Source organism: Podarcis erhardii (genome assembly GCF_964252035.2).
Source record: "Podarcis erhardii genome assembly, chromosome: 2".
Taxonomy (NCBI): domain Eukaryota; kingdom Metazoa; phylum Chordata; class Lepidosauria; order Squamata; family Lacertidae; genus Podarcis; species Podarcis erhardii.
The window spans coordinates 29,997,910-30,022,195 of record NC_138498.1 but is presented as its reverse complement, the minus strand read 5'-3'; the positions used below and the strand labels follow the sequence as shown (position 1 = coordinate 30,022,195).

General features: G+C 42.2%; 1 protein-coding gene across 2 annotated transcripts in view; it reads left to right on the top strand.

Moving 5' to 3' along the window:
- The window catches only part of RPTOR (regulatory associated protein of MTOR complex 1), a 328,366-nt gene extending 307,264 nt beyond the window's left edge, over nt 1-21,102 (top strand). For both annotated transcript variants that reach the window (XM_081849519.1, XM_081849518.1), the window contains 6 exons: nt 2,537-2,643; nt 8,442-8,569; nt 10,059-10,145; nt 16,600-16,716; nt 17,274-17,403; nt 18,776-21,102. In XM_081849519.1, the coding sequence (XP_081705645.1) occupies nt 2,537-2,643; nt 8,442-8,569; nt 10,059-10,145; nt 16,600-16,716; nt 17,274-17,403; nt 18,776-18,844 (638 nt within the window). In that variant the 3' untranslated portion in view covers nt 18,845-21,102. The remainder of the gene's footprint in view (nt 1-2,536; nt 2,644-8,441; nt 8,570-10,058; nt 10,146-16,599; nt 16,717-17,273; nt 17,404-18,775) is intronic.
- The last annotated feature ends 3,184 nt before the right edge of the window (nt 21,103-24,286 follow it).

Here is a 24,286-nt window from a genome sequence, read left to right as displayed (position 1 = left end):
ACCTTCAAGAGAGCCAACTCCTTTTAAGTGATGTATGATGAACATTATTTTTGTGCTTCCCTTCCCACAAAGGAGAGAGAATTAAGGTACTTTATTAACCCCATTTCACAGTTGTAAGAAGTGAGACTTGGGCAAGAACAGATGTCTTACTCAAGGTCAGTCAGACCATGGCAGAGCCAGGAATTTAAATCCTAACTCCTTTATTTAGCATTCTGTTCACAAGGCAGTTAAATGTTGAACAATTTGTTTTACTTTGCTTCTGGGAAGATGTGAGAGCAGAATAGCTCCATACCTCCATGGAGCCCCACAAAGAGACATTACAGTAGTTGATCCAAAAAACTATAAAAGCATCAATCATAGGCAGCTTAGTTTCCCCCAGGACATTGTGATTACCCACCGGTCCGTCTAGTCTAAAGTCAGACTCATCTACCTGACAACTTCCTCCAGACACTAAGTAAACAAAGGTGCCATGCCATACAAGCAAGGAGAAAAACCCACATATTGTGTATGTGTGGTCTGCAGATTATGTTGCTGCTGAAACAGTGTTAAGATTCTTGTGCTAAAATGTAAGTATGAATGACTGAGAAACTGGCAGCTTAAGCATCTCTTCCTAGAGTGCTGCCTGCTTAAGATGAAAAGGCATCATCCATCTCAAGCCTGCTGGGTTTATCTTGTCATACGGACCATAAACAGGATGACAAACGCAAAATGCTTTAGAGGTGCTTATAATCTAAACTGCCGCCTTTTTTGCTTGCTCTGAATCTGTAGCACCCCTCCAAGTTGCCAAGGAAGCTGAAGAAACAATAAGTTTGTATGTCCAGATAAAAATATGCACTGTCCGTTTTGCTGCCATTCTCTCCCTCCCAACCTGCGCCCCTATTGCTTGCAGTAAGAGCAAACGAAGGGCCCAAGGGCAGCCCCCAAGTTCCATACTTACACAGGTGTTTTGGCAGCCGGCAATTCCAGCAGGCCACAAGAAACATTAAAGTGGGCCTGGGCGTGGCCACTGGATGAAGGGAATGAAGACAATGATAATTAGGAAGATGCTTTCAGAGCATATACCTTGATCATACTCATAGAGTTGGAAAGGGACTGGGGGGGGGGGTCATGCAATCCAACCCCCTGATAAAATCAGGATCTGCAATGTGATGTGCAGCAACAGCACCTCTAGCAGGTGACGATCCAAGGCGGGCAAGAGAAGTAGCTTCCCTTTTTTTGGTCTTACAAGACCCTTAATAGGTGCTTGTGTTTATAGCACTAGGTAGAATGTTTGTGCTGCTGTTATGTCTTGATGTCCCAGCTGCAGGCACTCTTGGAGGATACTGATTATCTCTAGACACGTTCCAGTCTGGACTCAGGCCTGTTATGGGGACTGAATCTTCCTTGGTTGCCCTGGTGGATCTTTATCAGGAGAGGGGCATGGGATGTACGACCCTGCAACTTCTGCATGATCTCTCATTGACTTTCAATACCATTTGCTGTTTATATAGAGTTGTATATAGACCTTGGTTGGATAAAGCTAATAGTTTTTATTATATGATTTTATTATTTTGCTGTACCCCGCTTCAAAAACTTACTCAGTACAAAGCATTATAGAAATGCATTAAATTAAGAAATAAATGTCCCCCTGCTTTATGGTGCTACTGCCCTTACAGTGGCAGTTAGTATCTAAGGGAGTGCTACATGTTTTTGCTGTTAAAAGATTATAAAATGCAAGAGTTTGCTTTTATCTTTTGACTAGATATCTGGTCTTTTTGTGGGGCTGGGTACTTTTCATAGTACTTCCCTTTCAGAAGATTGGTGCATTAGTCGTTATTTGGGTTCTGTTTTGTTATCCTATAAAAGGCCCTGGTGGAAGTCATAGTGAGGTTGGCAGGAAGAATCAAATGCTGCCTTGTTGGGTTAAGGAAGAGACTGCTATGAATCCTAAATTGTTTCAGAGTCATTTGTCATCGCAGCCCAACCTCCTTATAAAGGAGCCCAGGTGCAGAAACCAGAGGAAAAACACATGTTGCATTGGATTTTGTTTATTAGAAACAAGAGAAGGTCGTATCACTGCAACAAATTCATTTGAGTATTTCCATGCCTAATGCAATTTACTGCTTATCTCTATGTTAAAAAAGCAAAGCAAAACAAAAACCTTATGGCTATATTGGAGAGGAATGGTCTTTTTCTTCCCTGGGTACAAAAACAGGGGGACAGATAATTACTAAAACACTTTCCCCTCACTTTTGTGTATCATACAAGCAGTTTGTGACTCCTGTGAATAAAACATTTCAAATGAAACCAGCCAGAAACCACTGTTGAAGGCTGCCGCCACCACCACCCTGCACCCTGCTATATTTTTTTCTCAAAACCTGCCACTTCCCAAAGTCCACAGTACCTACCACATTCTAACATTGATGCACAGTGCACTCATTGTGTTGGATTGCTCTGCTTGACCGGAAGATTTCATTCCCACAATGTTCTGACTTATTTCATCTGTCCACATGTACCAAGATATAAATTTGTATGGCACACCTTTTTCTTTTCTCAGGAGCAGGGATGGTGGTGGACTGGGAACAGGAAACTGGTCTTCTCATGACTTCTGGAGATGTACGGATTATAAGAATCTGGGATACAGACCGAGAAATGAAAGTTCAGGTAAGCACAATATATATTGCTTATGGATCTGGTATTTAAGCAATCCGAAACAGAGAAATGTCTTGTGCTGCTAATTTCACCACTCAAAAGGCTACTTGTTAATAAGATAATTCCTGAACTCAATACAGAAGGTGTCTGTGGAAATGCTTCTCCATGGATGTCAAAAAGTTTATGTGGGGTGGAATGTGGGACCAGGGTTACTTACAAATGGGGTGAATCATGCCTGTGTACCTGTGATACATTTTGTTTACAAAGCATGCTGAAGTACCAGATGCCTTGCAAAGATGAAATGCTTGGTGCACCTCAAGCACTTTCAGCCTAAGCCTTGAAACATCATTTCCTGTGAACATCCGGACCATGGGGACAAATCTGTTTTCCTAAGGCCATCTGAAAGGATGCGGGTGGCGCTGTGGTCTAAACCACAGAGCCTAGGGCTTGCGGATCAGAAGGTCGGCGGTTAGAATGCCCACAACGGGGTGAGCTCCCATGGCTCGGTCCCTGCTCCTGCCAACCTAGCAGTTTGAAAGCACATCAAAGTGCAAGTAGATAAATAGGTACCGGTCCGGCAGGAAGGTAAACGGCATTTCTGTACGCTGCTCTGGTTTGCCAGAAGCAGCTTAGTCATGCTGGCCACATGGCCTGGAAGCTGTACACCGGCTCCCTTGGCCAGTAAAGTGAGATGAGCGCCACAACCCCAGAGTCGTTTGTGACAGGACCTAACGGTCAGGGGTCCCTTTAACTTTACCTTTAAGGCCATCTGACATTCACATATGAGGAACACTGAAACTAGTTCCAAGGACAATCTAAAGCGAATCCCTTTTAGAGTACTGAAGGAAATACATGCAGAATACATAGCTCAAGAAAGTCAACCAGCCCTCAAACTACAGATCATGCATTATGTGATCAAGGCATTTAACAATGTAGGAAATGTTACAAAGACCCATTAGTCATTTACACAGGCACAATGCAAAATTGCATTCTCTCTTACATATATGTGCACATTCCGTGTTTTTTTTCTAGCAAAAAACCAACACTGTGCACATGACAGATAAAAGAAGCAAAGATGCACTAATACCATCTCTCATGCAGACACAGACAAGAAGCATACATACAAGCACTTTCTCTCATGTATGCATTCACACACATGCACACAATGACAGAGGAAGCTGGCCCTGATTGGCTGTTGCTGGCTGTAGCTTTTCTTTGAGCTGTTATTCCTCCTCTCCCTTGGCAGTGGTGAGCTCCCATCCTTTTCTTCACATGCATCTCTAACCATGATCCAAGGAAACTTTAGGAGTGCAGGCAGCTGACACATCCCACAGTGGAACAACAAGCCAGCCAAGCTTTTTCCTGACTGTCATTCACTGCCAGGACTAAGAAGATCCAGCTTACAATGGCAGAGGCTGAGTGACAGCAAATTTAAATTCACTATACTGAATGCACAGAGCAGTGTCTGGGCCAACCCTGTCTATGTGTGCTAGAAACTGACTAGCTGGCAAGCCGAAAAGTCCCTTATAACATCTATCTGCCTTTGGCAGCCCCCCAAATGCCATTCCTCTCTATTTGCCACCTAAAGTCACCTACTACACTTCACATCATGACAGAGCCGGCCTTGTTCCTCCTATTCTATAGGCATGGAGACTGACAAAGGAACAGAGCAGTTTTAGCCACCTTGTTGCTTGAGCTATCGTGCCACTCACCTTAGCAAAAAAACCATGTACATTCACATCAGTTGCCATTAAATCAAGCCACCTCTTCAGCCACATAATGAGAGGTAACATCTCTGTCTAAGCTGCTGTGGGAAATAAAGTCTAGTCTACAAATCTTTTGGAAATTAATTACCTCTGGATGAACATTAATTATGGCACTTTGACCCAGCAATGCAGCACAACTAAGCCTATGCTAATCTTAATTATTTTCAAATATTATTTTATCTGTGCAAATTAGAGAACATCAGAAATCAGCAGGGTGAAAATATTTTAAATTAGAATGATTAATGATTGTACGGAGAGCATCTTAAAGGCATTTTATTTCTTAAACAGTGCAAATTGGATTTTGCAGGGATTCGGGGGATCAAGACTTAATCATACTGCAAAACCCAGAGCAGCAGAAACATAGTAATATTCAGAAATGCCACTGCCCATTATTTGAGCCACTGAGTATATGTTGGGTACTAGGTTGGTAGGAGATGGTGAGAATCATCATAGATTAATGGTGGGTGCATGGGCTTATATACTTGAAACAGATGTGGGGGGCAATTTTAGAATAGTTTGTTACTAGTTTAATGGTTTCCTTGCAGAAAGAGAGAATTTGGAATGGCACTTCTATTGATTCAACAGCTGTGATGATCTAGCACAGTTGGTACAATAAAATCTCAACTGAACTAGTCTGCATCCCAGGAGTGGATAACTTTTTTTGGCCCAAGGTCTGCATTCACTCTTGACCCAGCCCTCCCAAAACTGCAAGGCAGCAGCAGGTACAGCTAGACCACACTCCCATGTGTGATGCTGTCTTCACAGCAAGGCCATGCCCCCTCCCCATCCATTAAATGATTGACCTGATCACCAGGGTGGACACAGTTTGCATCTCCATCAGGGAACTGGACTAGGGGATGGGGAGAAGCTTAAACCTATCTGTTTGCCCCAGCACTGTGTTTAATTTGACCCTCCCCCTTCTTTTTGCTGCCAAGGACTTGGGAGAGTGCTTGGGGGTTAGCTACTGCTGCCATAGCTTATCTGGGTTATTAGATATCTGCCAAGAATGGTGGTCTGCAGCAAGCAGGCACCAACTAAGCCAAGCTAAGGGTTCAAACAGGAAATCAAATTGGCACATGGGTAAGCAGGGATGAGCACTGTGAAAGCAGTGCATCTGTGCATTGGGTTTCTCATGCTGCGGAGCCAGGGTAGACTTGGAAGCTTCTTGGGACCAGAGGGAATCCTCTTGGCCTATTGAGACATCCAATCCTTACCGATACCGGCTGTTAGTGCAAATAACAGGTCAAATCTGAACACTTTCTCATTTGGCAGGTTACCACAATGAGAAAGATGCCTAGGTCCACTTGCCAGACTTCTAGTTCAAGGCTCCACTCCACTAATTGGATGGAACACTAATTTGCATATGAGCTTCATGGTAGAAAATTCACTCACTTCCCCCAAGTGTCATCACATTCCAAATTGACAAGTTACCTCAATAGCTGCCAAGATGCTGTTTACATATTACTAAACTCAGTTGTTGGATGGAGCTGGAATTCTACATGCAACATTAGGTGCAGAAAAGATCTTGTTGGCAAACAGATTGCAGAAATACTCCCGCCGCCGCTCAAGGCAAAATTGCTTTCCTTTGCAACCTGAAACTTCACTCAGTAATGTCAGTCAACTGGAACTATTTGTTCCTTAAGCACCTTTTATCCACAGATTCTGCTCTTTGCCTGTGGCATGCTGTGGATGGAACTCTAATCTGGATTATAGTCTGATTTGAAAGAATTTAATAGACACCATTGTGGCCCTTTCTCAACCCTCTGCAAGTCTACAAGAGAGTTGATTTGGAGACACAAAAGTATCTTAACTTGCAGAGCCTCTATGCAGCTACAGTTCCATTTCAGTCTAGGATTGCCAGATTTTTATCTCCAGTAAACTGTTAATCTAATATTTTTTTATGAAGCAAATGCAAAAAATAACATCAAGAGAAGGCGGATAGGCTCACAGGAGCAAAAATAGGAAGGAGGTGTGAAATTAGCTAACATAATTTTGCAGAGCCAGTTCTGATTATTATGCTAGTTTGAAAATGTTGCTCAATTTTTTGGTTGCTTAATTGAAACTGTTTTTCTTTTTCACAGCTGCACTCTTATTATTCCACGCAGTTCTGTTATGCGTAGCACATAAAGAGGAAAGGGCTATAGCCTTAGAATAACGTTGTCGGGTGTCTTTCCAACAATATACCAGCATTGCTCTTTGTGTTTATTATTTTGCAGAGTTGTTCTTTCATAAAGTACACTGCCCTTGGTTTCTGTTCTTACCATTTTTCTGCAGAGCATGAACACATGCAGCATAGAATCTTGTTGCAGCCTGTCAGGACTCCAGGTTTCTATTTCAACCTTGACCATGGGCATGCAATGTTTCATCTTGCACAGTTTACTTTCCATAAAAATATGAGGGAGAATTCCTGACTCCAAAGAGATTATAAAGGGCTCTAAACCTTTTTGCTGCAAGGCTTGGGGAGCAGCAGCATGTCAAAGTGGAACAGCTTCCATCATTTAAAAGGAAACACTTTTTGGTAACGTCTTTCTCCCCAGAGGAAATGCAGGGCTTTAGAGTTCATGGCAGGCTATGTACTTTTATAATCACCCTTAAAAAGCTGCACAAAAAAATGTGAAGTAGAAAGGCTAGTTGCATTTGCAGTTCTCTTTGTAGTTCTGCCACTTTTAGTAATTCACCTTTGCTATTTGACTGGGTGCATAAGAAGTGTCTCCTTCTCACCAGGCCTTCCTGCTGTTAGTTCCCTTCTCAGTGCTTTCTGCTCTTAAATATATATTTAATCTGCTTTTGTGGCATTTGTGGCCTGATCTAATGCCCAATAAAGAGCTGTTGCCCTGCAGAGTTCTTCCTTTAATAGATACTTATTTAGAAAGCAATGGCTGCCATAACATACCTCTCTTACATGCACTAGTTAGCTGCCAGGTGTATTTTCAGCTGGAGCAGATTTATTTCTCTCCAGGGAAATGGTGTGTGTTTGTTTAAACAGCACTCATCTATCCATCCTGCCCTTCAATGTAGTATTTATGGCTGGTCAGGGACAAATATGTTTTTGCGGAAAAGAATCTCCTCCTGGACATTTATCTTAGTTAATTAGGACTTTTTAATGTGGTTAATCAGGGCTTCCCTTCAAACTGAAGGGCTAAGATCACATGCTACTTGTTCCAATGCAAAGGTTTGCTTTAGTGAGTAGACACATCAGGAAGTTGATGAACACTTGTGTGAAATATATATCACAGTCAAAAGGAAATTCATGACCCAATTTTCATATATACCAGTATGCATATAGGTGTAAAGTAGCCCAGATTACATTTTCCAAAACAAACCATGGGTAGGCAAAGAAAGGCCCAAGGGCCAGATCTGGCCCAATTTCCTTCTAAATCCAGCCTGCAGATGGTCCAGGAATCGGCGTGTTTTTACATGAGTAGAATGTGTCCTTTTATTTAAAATGCATCTCTGGGTTATTTGTGGGGCATAAGAATTTCATTCATTTATTTTTTTTCAAAATATACTCCGGCCACCCCACAAGGTCTGAGGGACAGTGGACCGGCCTCCTGCTGAAAAAGTTTGCTGACCCCTGATTTAAACCATGTGAAACAGACCTAAGACATTTTTTATTAAAATTAGTATTATCCAATATAGAAATTTTAATACATAATAAGGCATAGACCCACACAAGTTCCTGAATCTCACCATGGAGATGATGCTGTTCTGATAATATTTATGCCTTCCTCTTTGCTTGAAGAAGAGAACCAATTAGCCTGATGCTGCAGCTCAGAATAGGTGTCCTTGATGTCTTCATTAAAAACCTCAGCCCTTTTCACTACCAGAAGTTAGTTTGTTTCCAGAGGCAATTTGTTCACCCCCAGTCTTAAGCCAAAATCTGAGCCTGCATGGTAAAGCTGTCACAACCACCTTGTTACCATTATTCAGCATCAGTGTTCATGTGTGGACCCCACTGCAGGGGTAACACTGGGCTATATATATGGCCAGTGCACTTAAAATCTCCCAGCTGTCTTAGTTTAGGACTGTGTTTTTCTCTCCTAGGATATTCCCACAGGGGCTGACAGCTGTGTCACCAGCCTGTCCTGTGACTCGCATCGTTCACTCATTGTAGCAGGGCTTGGTGATGGTTCAGTTCGTGTTTATGACCGGCGGATGGCTCTGAGCGAATGGTAAGAGACATCCAATTTTTACAACTAGCAAGTTGCATTCACTTTGCATTCACTACTACTATTCTTGCCGTTGTTTCAATGCCTCCAAACACACTAGAGATCTGGCTGTTCTTGGAACCCCCATCCTATTTATTTATTTTTATTATTTATTATTATTATTATTATTATTATTATTATTATTATTATTATTATTATTATTTTATTATAGCATGTGTGAAAACGTAATGTGAAAAGGATATTAGGTTGAATCCAGCTAAATTATTGTGTGCGTGCAAGTGCAGTGGAACTTCCTTTCCCTCTCCAGGTCCCATGCAGCCCTATTCTACTCCCAGGTATGCTCTAGAGAGATAGGGGAATCCCTAGAGTAAATCTGGGGGTCACATGGCATGGTAGGAGAGGAAGGGGAAGTTCCATTGCACTCACTGGAGTTGTTCTGTGCATGAAGTTCAACGTGGTTGAATGCAACCCAAAGAATGCATCCATTTTTTCCAGGGAGTGCAGAGTGGGGGGTGGGGAGTCCATTTCTAATGTTTGGGCAATTTCCCTTGCACCACTGCAGAACTTCTCTTTTAAAAAAAACTTTGTGATGGCATAGTGGAAATTGTGCTATATGAATCTTTTCTGGTAAGAGGCTCTTTCCCCCATCGCATCCTGTCTTCTGGTTTGCAGCACCTTAAGAAGATGTCTTCCCATATTTTGTAGATTACATTAAACAAGGGGCACAATCCCGAGGGTCTTAATTTCTAGAATCTGTACATTATTGTCTAAATAGAATTATAGAATTGTAGAGTTGGAAAGAACCACGATAGTCATCTAGTCCAACCCCCTGCAATTGTGTGAAGCACGTCTATCATTTGATGGCTCTGTGGTTAAGCACTCATGATAACTTATCTCAATTCAAGGTTCCATGTGTCCTCTAGCACCAACGTTATTCAAACCCTACCATAACCTTCTATCACCATTTGCTCAGGGATTACCTGTCGGACTCTATATTTCTCACCTACTCATTTCAAAAAAGCTATGACCTGGAAACAAATGCTATGAGGTGATGCAATTTTTATCAACTTGAGCTGCAAGAGAAATAAATTTTTACAGTTTTGTTTTGTTTATTAAAGAAGGGGAGAAGAATATTGCATTGATTTTTCTTCTTCCTGAAATACATACGTTGTAAAAGACATCAGAGCTAAGTTTTTACTAAGACATTTACTTATTATGTCCTAGAGCAAAAACATGGGGTCATTCCCTCCTACCTTTTCTCCTCCCCTCTCATTTCCTCTTATGCTTTATCTGACACAGGGCACATGTTGGAACATGCAGTTGCAAAATATAATGCCCGTACTCAAAATCTCTGGTTCAAAGTCTTGCAACTTACCTAACTGGGAACCTAGCCACAGCAAGGAGATGATTTCCCTTTCACATTTATGGTTCATGAGTTGGTTTATGGCCTTTTTCCAGCTTTGTCTTACAAAGTTTTGTCTCTCTCTTGTAGCCGAGTGATGACCTATCGAGAGCACACAGCCTGGGTGGTGAAAGCGTATTTGCAGAAACATCCTGAAGGCAACATCATGAGTGTCAGGTAAAAGAAAATGAAATGAAAAGGAACAAGGGCCTCTGAATATTTATGCGACATTTTCCTGTCAAAACAGTATTTTGCCCTCTCTTGTTTAAAAATCTGTCTCTGGTATTTAAACAGTGATGAGATTTGAGCTCTTCACTTTGGCATTTCTACTCTGCAATTAATTCCTGCTCCCAAGATGGGAGAGCGGATGAACGGGTAACCTTGTTCCTTAGAGCAAGGGTTTTCAAACTTGGTCACAGCAAACTTCAGTCAGGAAAAACAATCTAATCCTCCTCAAATTAGATACATTCTTCTGATGATGATCAACCATTTCAGGTTGCGGCCCACCAGACTGGAAGAACTGAGTGTGGGAACTGCATAATATTGTAGGAGTGGTACCTCAAAGAAAGCAAAGCCCCACAAATTTAACGCTTGATGCAGTGCATTGTGAGTCATTCTATGTACACAAATGGGAGTGCAAAATTTACTCTGCTTCCTTTCTTACATGGCTTAATCCTGTGAGTGAGGGCACTGTGTTCTAAGTCAGCTTCTATTGGCTTTTGGGAAGGGTCACCCATAAATTTGTGGCATTATCTTCTGAATGCTCAGCCTTCACTTTAAAGTTAAGGATCCTAAATAAGATCATGCCATGCTCTGGCTGGAGTTTGTGAGCTAAGTGGAGGCAGGTCCCCAGTGGAACCCACTGCAGCCTTAGTCCCACACACAATATCACCAAACGTTTGGAAAGAGAGTCCAGAAAGCAAGGCTCAGGTCAAACCAAGGTCAGAGAAATCCAATCTGGATCCAAATGTAATCAAGGGTCAGCATTAATAAGCAGGAGTCTAGGGGTCAAAAACTGAAGAGATTCTTAAGAAAGCAAGGCAGGCAAAGGAGTTGGGTCTGGGAGGAGGGAGCTGGCTGGCTTGTGTTGTTTCCAGTAACTAGCAGACCAAGTGAAGCTTGATATGCAGTGGTACCTCTAGTTACAAACTTAATTCGTTCTGCAGGTCCATTCTTATCCTGAATCTGTTCTTAACTAGAGGTGTGCTTTCACTAATGGGGCCTCTTGCTGCCACTGCGCTGCCAGCACACGATTTCCATTCCAAAGTTCTCAACTCGAGGTAATTCTTCCAGGTTAGCGAAGTTTGTAACCTGAAGTGTTTGTAACCGGAGGTGTTTGTAACTCGAGGTACCACTGTATAGCCTAGTGTCTCAGGCCAGGCCCAATACCAGTTCAGGTGCTTGAGTCTGCTCTAAGAGCCTTTATTGTTGAGGAAGGTTGTTACTCAGAAAGAGCCCTTTATGCAAGAGTTCTGTTGTCACATTGACTCTCAGGCATGGACTCCAATGTTGAACCAGCTGCCAGGGCTTGGACCTTCTGGTGCTGGTGTTTCCAAAGAACTAGGCGATGATTCAACCTCCCTCACTTGAGTTAGCCAAGCTGGATCAGGAATCCACTCCAAGGAATCTTCTAATACATCCCTTGGAGGCCCTTTCACAGACCTCAGGGCCCTGGCATTGTGGGGCTTTGTCTACTCACTTAGGTCATTGATCATTGGAAGGTCTAGATGGGGACCAAGGTGGGATCAGAGCCTGGCATGACAGGTAACAACACTGGATCCTAATCTTAAACAGAAATACTTATCTGATAGCTGTAAAGTAAAAGGTAGGAAGTAACTGGCTAGAGCAAGACTTGCTACTGAGACAAAATGCTTAAAAAACACCAAGGGATAGATTGTATTGCATGTTCTGGGCTTATTGCTATGCAGAATTATTTCCCCATCTAGCAATTTTCTGTGCATAAATCCATTTCTCATGCTTCATAAATATGGTGGAGGAGCACTGTGTTTATTTATTACCCCATTCAAAGGACAGCAGACTATAATTTACTACCACTAAGTCATAGTTTGTTTCCAGAGAACTTCTTCCTTGTATACAGAATTGAAAGAAAATATAATGCTGTAAGAGGTAATGCTTTTCCACCCCCAAAGAAGGGGCAGCAAGTGTTATAAGTTCTGTTTTTCCTGGAAGCTGGTTGAAGTAGTTCCTCTTGCCAGATGAGAATCTATTTGACTCTGAATTTATTTTGGTAGGCCCCACCTGACATTAGAGCATTATCTTATCTTTCAAACAAAGGGTGCTTCTCACAAGATTCAGAAAGGGATTGGAATTTTACCTGGAACTGGGCATGTTCCACATCAATTAGATCAGCCTAGCAAGCCATATTGACTCTCAACAGCATGCAGTATGTAGTTTGATGTTTCAGCAAAAGATTATGCACTTCAGTTTTAGATTAATTCAGCTTGCACAGCCTAAAGAACCATGATTCAACGACCTTACTAAAGCCAAGACCTGGGTCAGTTTGTGCCTGGATATGAGAGCAGCTAGGAACCTATGTAGTACAATGCTTTGAGCATTGATTAATTATAAATTAACTAATAAACTAACATGGAAGGCAGTAGTCTATTGTAAGATAGCTGTTCAGCAGACAGAGTATTGGCTAGGTTGGAGTAACTGGCCTTCACAGCACTAGCCTATTTGAATCACCCTCTTGCAGTGGGTGCATATGTAAAATGTGATCCTTTCTAGTCATACATCAGGCACACTCCATGATTCTGTTCAAGAGTGAGTGGCATACTTACTATAAGGCTTGTACTTCACAGTGGGTGATAAACATTTATACTGAAACACTAACACTAAGAACCCAAAGAACATCTGTAGGGAATAGGATCATGAATGGTGTTCTTAAGAAGGCCAGCAGAAGCTTGACAAATGATTTATGTACCAGGAAACAGAGAGATGAATGATTGCGGATAAAAGTCTAAACTCTGTACTTCTCACAACAAAAGCAGCTCTCTGAAGGTCAGTTCTAACTTTGGGGTCTTGATTTGCATAGCATGGGCATCTTACAGATGTTGGCTTGGGTTCATCTTTTTGTTACTTAAGGACACCCTTTCCTCCTTCTTGCATGTACCTCTGTTCCTGAAGGACTGGAAAAAAGATGCTTATGTACTCTTCCCTTTTCTGTGGTTAGAACAGTTACAGGATGTTTCTAGTAATAGTAGCCCTCTGAGGTCGAGCAAGTTTCTCATCACTAAAATAAAATGTAGCAGTAGGCACAAGTATTCCATCCAACACCTCAGCCTCAGGCACTGCTGTGGTCAGAACTCGTTGAAGAAGCTGAAGGATGAATCATGGTGCTGTCTCATCCTGTTTAATCCTTTTGAGAAGTTTGTTGCGTTTCCTCGATTACTTCAGCACACAGGCAGCTTCGTTAAACTCAACTGTTGGGATTCTACATTACTGATGTGCGTACTGATTATGCTGGCACACTCAGGATCTGCTATTAAATTTTCTCCATGGTCTGGCTTAAATCCGTCCTGATTTAGTTGTTCTTACTTCCTTTGTCCCAATGCAAAAGGCATATGCAGCACACCATAAGGCCTAATGGCATAGCACATGCAGATGGTGTCTCAGGTTAGCCTATTCAGTCCAAAGGATCCCAGGTAGCAAGTTTGTTAAAGCCTCTGCCTGAAGCCTTGGACAGCTGCTGCAGAAGCAATACTGTTAGGGCAGATAATATTAGGGTTGCTGAACCGATCAAGTAGGAGACAATGGCCTAGTTTGTGTGTAATGCTAAGGCAAACCATGGCTGAGCATGAGCAAGGAAACACATGGGCTCCCAGAGAGGAGGCTATAACCACATTGCTCCTCCTTGGTCATTTTGATGCTGCACTATGCTGAGCTAATCCATAGTATGGTTTAGTGTGTCATCCATACCCCAGGCTCATGGCTTAGCTCTCCCAGACAAACCACAAGCTATAACCAAGGTGTCTCCTATGGTTTAAACAGCTCGTGATTGTCTGGGAGACCTAGACCAGGGAAGAGTCAACTGACCATCATCTCATCTCTGGAAGCCCATAGGTTTGCTTGTTCATGCTCAGCCATGGGTCAGCTTAGCATTGCATGTGAATGAGAATAATATTTAGCTGGGTCAACATATGAATGAGAGTAATATTAGGAGCAGCTGGACCAATCAAGAAAGAGCAGCAGCAATCTGCTACCCAAAAAATAAATACAATTAATATCACTAAGTGCTCTGTCTCTGTCCCCTCAGCAAGTTTAACATCTTATTAATTGCATATTTTATACCCTGAAATGAACCTTTCACATTGTTTATTATTCCATTCATTACTTTTATATTGTTTCACTTACTTTTAATGCACACTAATGGATATAAAAGAAAATACAATAAAAGCAATTTTTATAAGATAAATAAAGGGCAGCAGGAATTAAGAACATGGAATAAATCATTTCATGATTAGATGTCACATACATTAATTTACAGTAAACCTGAAGACTTATTTTTAATCAAAATGTTTCCTTATGTGTTTTTTGTGTGTGTTTTTTTAGAATGTTTCCTTATGTTGAGTAATAATTTGAAGCTTTGCCTCTCTTGGATATTTTAACCCTGGTTCTGCCCTCTCTAAGTGGTGCTGCAGATACTTCCTGAGGATCCTGCCACATCTCTGACAGCTTAACACTAGGGAGTGACAGCTGGAGTGCTTTTCTCTGTAGTTCTTCATTTTGTAGCATTTGTTATTGACCTTTGGCTTTCCAGATCTGACTGTCTGTGAGGTATTAGTTTCTCTTCTGCACCCACAGCTTTTTTTGGAATCAAATCTTAGAACATGGTCTGTACTTTTCAGCTGTGCGTGTTGAAGATGGGCTGTAAACACTCAGCTTTCAAGTGGATCTTCACCAGTCTCCATTAGCTTTCACCAGCTCCATTAGCTGGATGCATACAAGGAATCAAATATTGGTGCTTTCATCTTCAGTCTTTTTATTGCTGTGTCTTCGTTGCCGTTTTGTTTGGCAGTACAGCAGTAGAGTCTTCTCCTTGCACCAACCAGAAGTTGGTGCAACTTAAAGCCCTGCTCACTATTCTTTTTTTGTACTATGTTTTCCTTTGCCTTTTTTTATACTGTCAGGCTCCACAGGCTGTAACCAGCCATGGGTTACACTATGAAGGCTATTAGGTCTTTAATTAAATTACAAGGTTCCAGAAAGAAGAGAGATATAATGAACCCTAAATGAAGGGAAAGTTCTAAGAGAGACGGGGCATGCAGGTCAGATATTTGAAGTATCACAAGAGAGAGCGGAAGGATCTGAACTGCAGTAGGGAAGCCCCATGTTGAGTCCTCATTATGAAATGCTGCAGCTGGAGACTAAGGAAGTCATGTAGGGAAGAGCAGCATGAGATAGACTATAGGGTTACCTAACGAGATCCAGATCCCAGTTACCTGAATGCTGCTTCTTAGCAGGCTCTGTTACATCCTCAGACCAGCAATTGTGGTGATGCAGGGAGTAGAGAATTAGTTATAACCAAAGTTTAAGGCCCTCCGACTAGATTTTTACACTTAAATAGCCATTCTCTGTAATCAAAATTATTTATTGAAGAAATTTTATAAACTGCATTATAAAAAGAAAAAGAAATCCTTAAGCATTGTACATAAAATAGTAAATTCTCAATAAAATACAGTCATTTGACTGAATTAAGATAACTTCAGCTGATCAGGCTTTGGCTACAATTTTCTCAGCAACATTTTCTCATTTGCCTTCCTTATTCTACTAGTTTTTCATTAATCTCTCTGCTCTGAAAACTACAGACAAGGACTATAATTCCTTCAGTTTCTTAGCAGACCTGGTTTTATCCATCTCCCTTACATTTTGCCCAAATCCTCTGCTCAAGAAACAATCTGCTCAGTGAGTAGACCCCATGTTTCAACCTTGTTTTCCTCATAGAATCATCACTTGGACACACCTTACAGCATTTAAAGGATTAGGACGGAAGGCCAGTTTCATGAGCTATGAACTGGAAGGCCAGTTTCATTAGCTATGAATCCATTATATTTATGACAAGACAGTAATCAAGCTGAAAGTTAGAAATTTCACTTCACCAATTATTGTGATCTTAACCATTCACTGATGCCACTATAAAGCATCTTGTCCAGTGTTAAAGGTCTTCAACCTGCCAAAAATCTGTCACAGGACCATTAGCCCAAAGTCACAGGATGTTTGCATATGGTTAAAGTAACCCTGTTATCATTTACCTTGTTCCAGGGGAATACAAGGGGTCTCAAAGTCCAGAAATCAGTCAAACAGCAAAGCCAGTCAGTGGTTTTCTAGTGGTATTTAATGCCAATGAGTTGAACAGGAGGAATAATGAATTGATTCGTGTACACTGATTCCTTGTGTGTGAGTAACCTTATGTTTGCTTCTGCAGCATCTAGGGCTACCTGAAACAGACTGCAGTGGGTGGCAAGTATGCTGGTTTTCACAAAGGGACATTGCTGGCAAATTGAGCATTGATACTAATACTCTCCTAATTTTAGCCAGGTTCTGGGATAAGTAGATCTGCTCTCCTTGTTAGAGCAAACAGGTAATAGCCCCATGTTTTATCTCTTTGCAGTGTTAATGGAGATGTCCGTTTCTTTGACCCAAGGATGCCAGAATCAGTGAAGGTCCTGCAGATAGTAAAAGGACTGACAGCTCTGGACATCCACCCACAAGCCAACCTGTTTGCATGGTAAGTTCTAAATGCAGCCTGCATATCACCTGCTCCATTGTTAAACACTTGTATTTATTTTCCTTGGCATAAACAGTGTGGCTTATTTCACGTGTTTGCAGCTGAGGTATTTCAATTCTTGTATGCTTCATTGAACCTGCAGCACATGGATTTCAATTATGGTGGGTGTTGCAGCTCACCGTATTATGTGGGTTTCCCTTCCTTAAGAGCAGAAAGTGCACTATTTGCTAGGGACTTGCTGTCCAGTGTCAGCAGTTTGGTGCCTGGGGTTTTCACTCAAAACCATCTCACAGTTATGTTCTCCCTGCCTGCTGTTGTGTCTCCCATCCTGCCTCCCTAAATCTCCTACTGAGCATGTGAATTTTCCATTGTGAACCTGCTAATAGCTGAGATTGTGCTGAAGATTTCATGGCTTAAAGAAAATCCCATTTGCTGTTGTAAGATCACTTGCTTCTTGCTCCGCAAATGGCACAAGCATAGAAAAACTTCATCTCTAGGACTTAACCACCAGTTGTTTAATGTCACCAATGTCCTATGTTCTCTGTTTCCCTCTGCAGTGGCTCTATGAATCAATTCACTGCAATCTACAATGGGAATGGTGAGCTGATCAACAATATCAAGTACTACGATGGATTCATGGGCCAGCGAGTGGGTGCCATCAGCTGCCTAGCCTTCCATCCACACTGGGTCAGTCTCATTTCTACTGTAGAACATCTCAATTGTTACCCTTAATTTGTTCTGAATAGCTATTATAAAGATGACTTAGTGAAGCTGTTGAGAGGGACACACACACAATATTTCCAAATTCAGAATACTCAAATTCAGTGAGAAAATTCATTGAACTAGCTCATTGGGGGGTGGGGTGGGGAGCATTTATTTATTTATTTATTTATTTCAGATTACATGCAAGTTCTAGTAGGGTTCTTTTATTTGCTTAGACAAGGTTCCCAGAATCTACTATTTTCTAGTAGCTGTCAAGTTACAAGTTCACTTGGTCAAGCCATGGATCCATCTAGTCCATGATCCTGTTTCTGACCATGGCCAAACAAATGCTTCTGCTCCAGGTGATCAAAGGAAGAGATGCCTGATGAATAGTGCAAAGTAGATACGAGGTTGCAACTAGGTATACAGTCAAGTCACATCATATGTGCATTTTACTTTCACAAATTCAACTTTACACACTTGGCTGCAGCTCCATTCCAGATCCATTAGAGCCTTTTTCTTCTGCCTGCATCTCTCTCTGTCTGCCCCACTCCTCCTTCCTTGCAATGGCCATTCGCACCTGAAGGAGGGGGGCAGCAGAGACACACACACAGGGGAGACCTTCCCATGGGACTCTCAACACCTTGCCAGACAAGGAAAATGCATTTTTTCCTATTTACAATTTTCGTGTCTTTGCACAACCCTTGGAACTGTACCCTCATGTATGTTGGAACTCAACTGTATTGGTGGATTTTCAATCCACTGGAAACAAACAGGGGAAATTAGTGGAGAAAGGATTTCCAGCATAACAGAAATTACTGGAAGTTGACTATCACTGTAGAGGATGAAACAGAGGTAGGTAAGAGCTTTTATGGCCACAACTCAATAAACCATCCAACTTCGTAATACAAAATACAATAATTAAAATCAATAAAAGCAACATAAATGTTGCCTAACAGAAGCAGAATAAAACAGATTAGTGCCTTAACTGTCAATGTTTTGCTGCTTTCTGAACCTCTCTGGGCTCAGAGCAAGTGGTAAGAGCTTTGGCCCATTATATCCAGCTTGAAGCTGAGAAAGAGGGTGAAGGGGCTTGCCTCTGTACTTAGGCTTCAGTGGCAGTCAGACAACCTGGTGTGACATCACAAAATTTTATGTGAACCGCCCTGAGACCTTCGGGTATAGGGCGGTATAGAAATTAAATAAATAATAATAATCAAGACTCTAACCCCTTCCCTCTTGAGTGAGGAGCAGGGCTGGTGGCGAGTATAAATTCTGACTAGCTTCAAAAGCCAATCAAAACCAGCAGAACCCTGCTATATATGCACTGATTTTATTTCCCCTCTCCTTTCCACAGCCTCACCTGGCAGTTGGAAGCAATGACTACTACATCTCTGTGTACTCGGTGGAGAAGCGAATCAGATAACAGTGTGTGTGGCTGCTCTGTCAAGAGCAGGACATCTTCTGGCAGGTGGGACCGTGTCTCACTCATGGTGTACATAGTGAAACTATCGACTTGAATGTTTAGTGTTGGCTGCTGCTGCTGTGCAACCCCCCGTAACTTGAACACTTTTTCCCCTCCTGATTTAGCTACTGATGATTTTGAGTCAGAGGGGAGGGGAGAGAAGCAGCCTCTTGCTTTTCTTCCAAGCCAGTACCTTCAGGAGCAGCAGAAAATGAGTATATATATTCTCACCGGGTTTCACCACCACTGCCCATGACTGCTTCTCTGGTTGCTTGGCGTTATGGCTCCTACAAACTAAGAGGATGATTCCTTCCTAGAACAGGAGTGGGTTTTCCTTTGAATCAGGAATTAATTCAGGACTCACCTAGTGTTCTACATACTCTACCTAGAACGTCTGTGGCTGCTACCTATTTTGTGCCAAGTGCTGGCCCTGGCAGTCGCATGCTAGCAGGCTGCCAGTCTTGGATAGTTCTGTGTGTATCTTACTACTCTATATGCCACCGGCCACCTTCTCTTGCATTTACTGTTCCACTGGTAAAAGACGAAAGGAAAGCCCTAAGGAAGAGAGAGTCTCTCGGTGCTGCTGAAAATACTACAGAGTTGGCTGCCACTACGGAAGGGAAAGCAGGAAACTTGCCCCCACTTCCTGGGTGTCTGTTGGGGAAATCGGAGTGACACATTTGAGAAGCTGCGTGACAGGACAGGAGACCTTCCCCTCTGATGTCCATTCAATCTATAAGTTGCTCCAGCCATCCTCTAACTCCTTTTGCTCACAGCAGAACCCCATAAGCACAAGAAATGGCCTGCTACCTCCTCATAGAGAGCAAGGAGTTCACTTATCATTGTACCACTGCCTTAAATCCTACCCCCACCTCCTGTTCTCCTTTTGCAAGAAGTGCTATTATTCAGCTTGGTAATGGATGCAGATATTGCAGCACACATACAGAACAGGCCTGTGCAGAGGGTCCCTCCTCCCATTCATCCCCCCCCCCACTTCAGGCACTTGCCCCCTAGACCGAACACAGGGGAAGCTATATGTATACCTGGCACCCTGTGATTGCATGCATGGTGTGCTGCCTGCAAGAGAACTACTGATGTTCCCGCTCTCTAGAGAATGCTGGTTCCATCTCACATGCCACCCATCTCCCATACAGTAAAGACTTCGGTCTCTTCAGTGTCCAGGGGAAGAGATTCCCAATTAAATGGCTGCCTGAGTAGGGACACAAAGACAAGAAGGCCCCTTTGCATTATGTTGTGTCAGCATTGTGCAGCTATTGGCACTGGCTCCAAAATCAGTTGTCTACAAAGCTGTGGAGAGGCATGGAATTCTGTCGTCGTCTTGCCAATAATGTTGTCGCTTGTGATAGCATTAAGAATAGAGATAGCATCCAATTCATCTTGCATTGTGGATGTCAGCTTTTCCTTGCTTGCAAAATCCATCTCCTGGCTCTCACTATGAAGCCTGCTATATGTTTTTTTCCCCTTCTTCCCCACCTCTAGGCTGAGGGTCACCATGTAAGATACTAGGCAGAGGCCAAGGGAGGATTGCTCATATAGCTAGAAACCTATACTGAAAGCTGCCAAAATTAAATGATGGGAATAAACCCAAGAGGTGACTTGACACATTAGTTTGCTGATCCCCAGTGTCAGTTGTGCTGAGATGCCACAGCCTTGGCCCCATTGCCGTGCCTGTCCCTCTGTAAGTGGCAATGAACTCAGGGAAGGGCAGATAGTTGATGGATTTTGCTAACAAGCATCAAGCCAGAGTCTGAAATCCGTGTATAACTGACTTAACCTACGCAATTAAAAGCAAATGAGAATATGATGATGACGATTATTTTTTGTAATGCATATCCTATATATTTTGTTTCAAGAACAAGATCCCTTGTGCTTCCCCCCTCAGTTTGCACAGCCAGGACTATGGTTGTGGTGGTCTTTTTCTGTTTTAATCTGTCAGCTTCCATCCAAATTGGGGTGGGGGGGGGAGGGAGCTGTGTTTTTTCACAGGTCTGATGTGGAGATCCAATCATGAAGTTTAACCAAGGCTCCAGAAAGTAATCTACCTATATGGTTCACTTATCTCTTTATTTATTTTCCAAAAGCAAAATTTAAAGGAAAAAAAGTATATATACATTTAATAATAAACCACCACAAGATTGTACTGTGAGAGTAAAACAATTAATGAAATAAATGGTTAATAAAATGTAAATGCCATAACAGCCTCTGGTCAATGGGATCTGACTGTTATCAGACGGGGGTGGAGGCGAAACTTTGGAAAACAGATGTCAAGAAAAATGTGGTGGACAGGTGGGTGAGTGAAGGGGTGGGGGGTGTTGCAGAACAACAAAGCAATTCCCTGAGGGAGTGCCTAGCTGCTCCTCCTGACAAAGAAGAAAAGAAGATAATAATTGCTGTTCTGACAACGCACGGACAATGCACTCCTGGCTTGTCTTCATCTCTGGATAGCTGCACCTGCTCTTGGCAATCCTCTTCTTTCAAAAGGGTGGATAGAGGAGGTAAGTAAGTGCCTTGCACTCTGGAGAAAGTACCTAGCTACTGCCTCCAAAACAACAACATCTCACAGGTGAGTGTGCTTGGAATTGCAGCTTTAAGTCCAGAAAAGGAAAACAGCAATTCTCCCACAATTCCTTGTATGATAAGTGACTTAACTATGTGGCAAGAACTCCCCCCCCCACCCCTTTATAGGATTATAATTGTTCTTCTTAGGGGTACAAAATTATTTCAAGCCATTTTTTATTGAGGCAATTTAAGAATGCTGTACCAGGAGAGAGAGAGAGAGAGAGAGAGAGAGAGAGAGAGAGAGAGAAGGGGGAAGATTGCTGCATAAACAGTCAAACAGATGAGTTGCTACTTATCTAGATGAGTGGAGTCTTACTGAATGCTTTCTAATGTCATACCCATCCCAGGGAAAATGGCAAAAGAGCTGATCTTTTAATCAAATTTGATATAATGATATGTATGTTGACCTATGGCTCAGTCTGTTCCGATTTTCTCCCTCTGCCCCAACCTTAGAAACAACTAAAGAAACAGGGAGACTATTGTAAAATAGTGAAACCATGTGCATCTTATTAGCTATCTGCACCAGGCAGGAGGGAACCATGACAAAGAATGCTGTGTAGCAGGAAAACACAGAATGCTGAGCCGTATCACACTAAAATAGTAGCAGTACCTGAAGACATCTCCTCTGAAATAGCTTTTTGCTTGTCGAGCTGGACAGCAGCCATTTAATCGAAGATGGCCCTGAGACATGACATGATTCAAAAGACTGGCTTCAAACCTTCAGCATATTTTCCGAGTGAAGTGCTGTGCTCAAAAAGTCCTTGGGGACCCGTGCTGTAGGTTGAGCAGAGAGCCACAGCCATGAAAGGAGAAATTTTATCCTTTTGTAATGTGAAAGGCATGTTTTCATTCTATGAAAAATGTGAGAGCTGGTTTACTGTAGCAGCTAAGTGCATCAACTACAATAAGCCAGGAAGTCCTCAGTTCAAAGCTCATGTCAAACATAAACTTTCTAGGTAGACTGAAGCAAACCACTGCCTCATAACATCAGTCCGCTATCTGCAAAGGGATCATGAGAATGGCCAACCTCACAGCATTGTTGTTCTAAGTTATTAATGATGACATATGCGAAGTGCTTTGAAACCTTTAAAAGCATCATACGCATTTAATTTTAGCTCACTTATATAGAGCTTGACCTACCCTAACACAGAAAAGCATCTGTAACTTAAATGTTCGTGAGGAACCCCAAGACCTGGCTTTTTGTTTTTCTGAAGGATGCATACAACAAGGAAAACAAAATGTATGCTTTGTTCCTTACATTTATATTCTACTGCCCTCAAACTGAAGATGGTGTGCATTGTTCTCTCCCTCCCACTCCTAATCCAACACTCTAAGCACTCTAAATATTAGAAATTGGAATACTATTGGTAAAGAGGAGGAGGTGACATAACAGACTTAGCTCTGATTGGGGAGTGCGTCACTGCACAGATAATTTTTTCTTTTTGTAACACACTCTTGTATGCCTCACCCAACAAGAGTAGACAGTCCCAAGGGTATGGGGTGGCAACCCGCCAGCAAGGGAAGACAGCTTCCATCATGGGCTGAGTGAGAACCAGATGCTCAGCCCCACTTCCTTGCTTCAGATTGTTTTGATGGGAGCTGCTACCTGATATGACATCAGGGAAGGACAATGACAGGAAATGCTTGAATAACCCTGGTTCTGAATGGACACTATATAATTTATGCTCCTGTACTAGGTTTGTGTATGATATTATTCTGAGAATATTTTGCAAGTCATTTTCAACAGCCTGCAAGACTATAAAGCAAGGATTTAAGTATTCCTAAATAGGAAAGCTAAAGTTCTATGGTTTCAGCAAAACTGCAGAATAGTTATACAGGGATCGCCCACCACAATAACTATCAGGCTGCCTTCTTATATACACTCTTGTTCTCAAAATGGGCTTTTCACAGTCCATACAAGATGAATGGGCTGCCTAAATCGTTTCTAGAGTTGTCATTGGTCTGGCAAAACATTTGTGCACATTTCATGCAAATAGTATTAAGTGTGGTTGTAGGAGAATGGAAAGTCTTGAGCACACATTGTTGGCATCCTTGAAATACAGTCACAGTAAAGGACAAAAGAATAATGTGTCTTCCTTGCTTGTCTGAAGCTGTTTAAGATTAATTGACATGGTGCTTAGCTATGTCTTAGTGGAAGTTGTTGCCATGGGAACCTTTACTGAATTACTGATTATTTTAAACAAGCCTACCAGCAATCTGTTGAGTCCAGCATTTTGTTCAGGAAAGTCATAGCCTTGTGCTGTCCAGTAGCTTATGGCTGTTATCCTAGATTTGTAGCAATTATTTCTCTACAAATTCAGCTGGGCAGTATTCACAGTGACCACATACTGTCTAGTTTAAATAATGCCCCATCTCTTATTGGTCCTTCATAACTCAGCCCCCTTTTCATCACAACTTCCCCATATCTTCTCCAGAGAGTTGGAGAAAACCCTGGAACAGCATGTGGAGGGAGGAAAAGAGAGATCATCCTACTCTGGTTTCACCTCAGAAAAGAGAGATAATGCCATTGGCAGAACACTATCCTTAGTACTCCGTTGAATGCAACTCAGGTTTGTAGTGTCCACAGGGTCTTGTGGGAGGTGGAGGACTGATCAACATGGCATGCATGTAATGTTCAGTTCCTTGGTGTTTGTTTATTGTGATAATAAATCTACTAATGTTTTGGATCGAGCAGTGTTTCCCTATATTGTGGTGGTTTTAGGACCTGGGATACCAGGATTCAAATCCCCACTCAGCCATGAAGCTCACTGGGAGCTAGGGGAGCTAGCTGCACTGGGCACAGAGCTTCTGGCACGCCAGAGC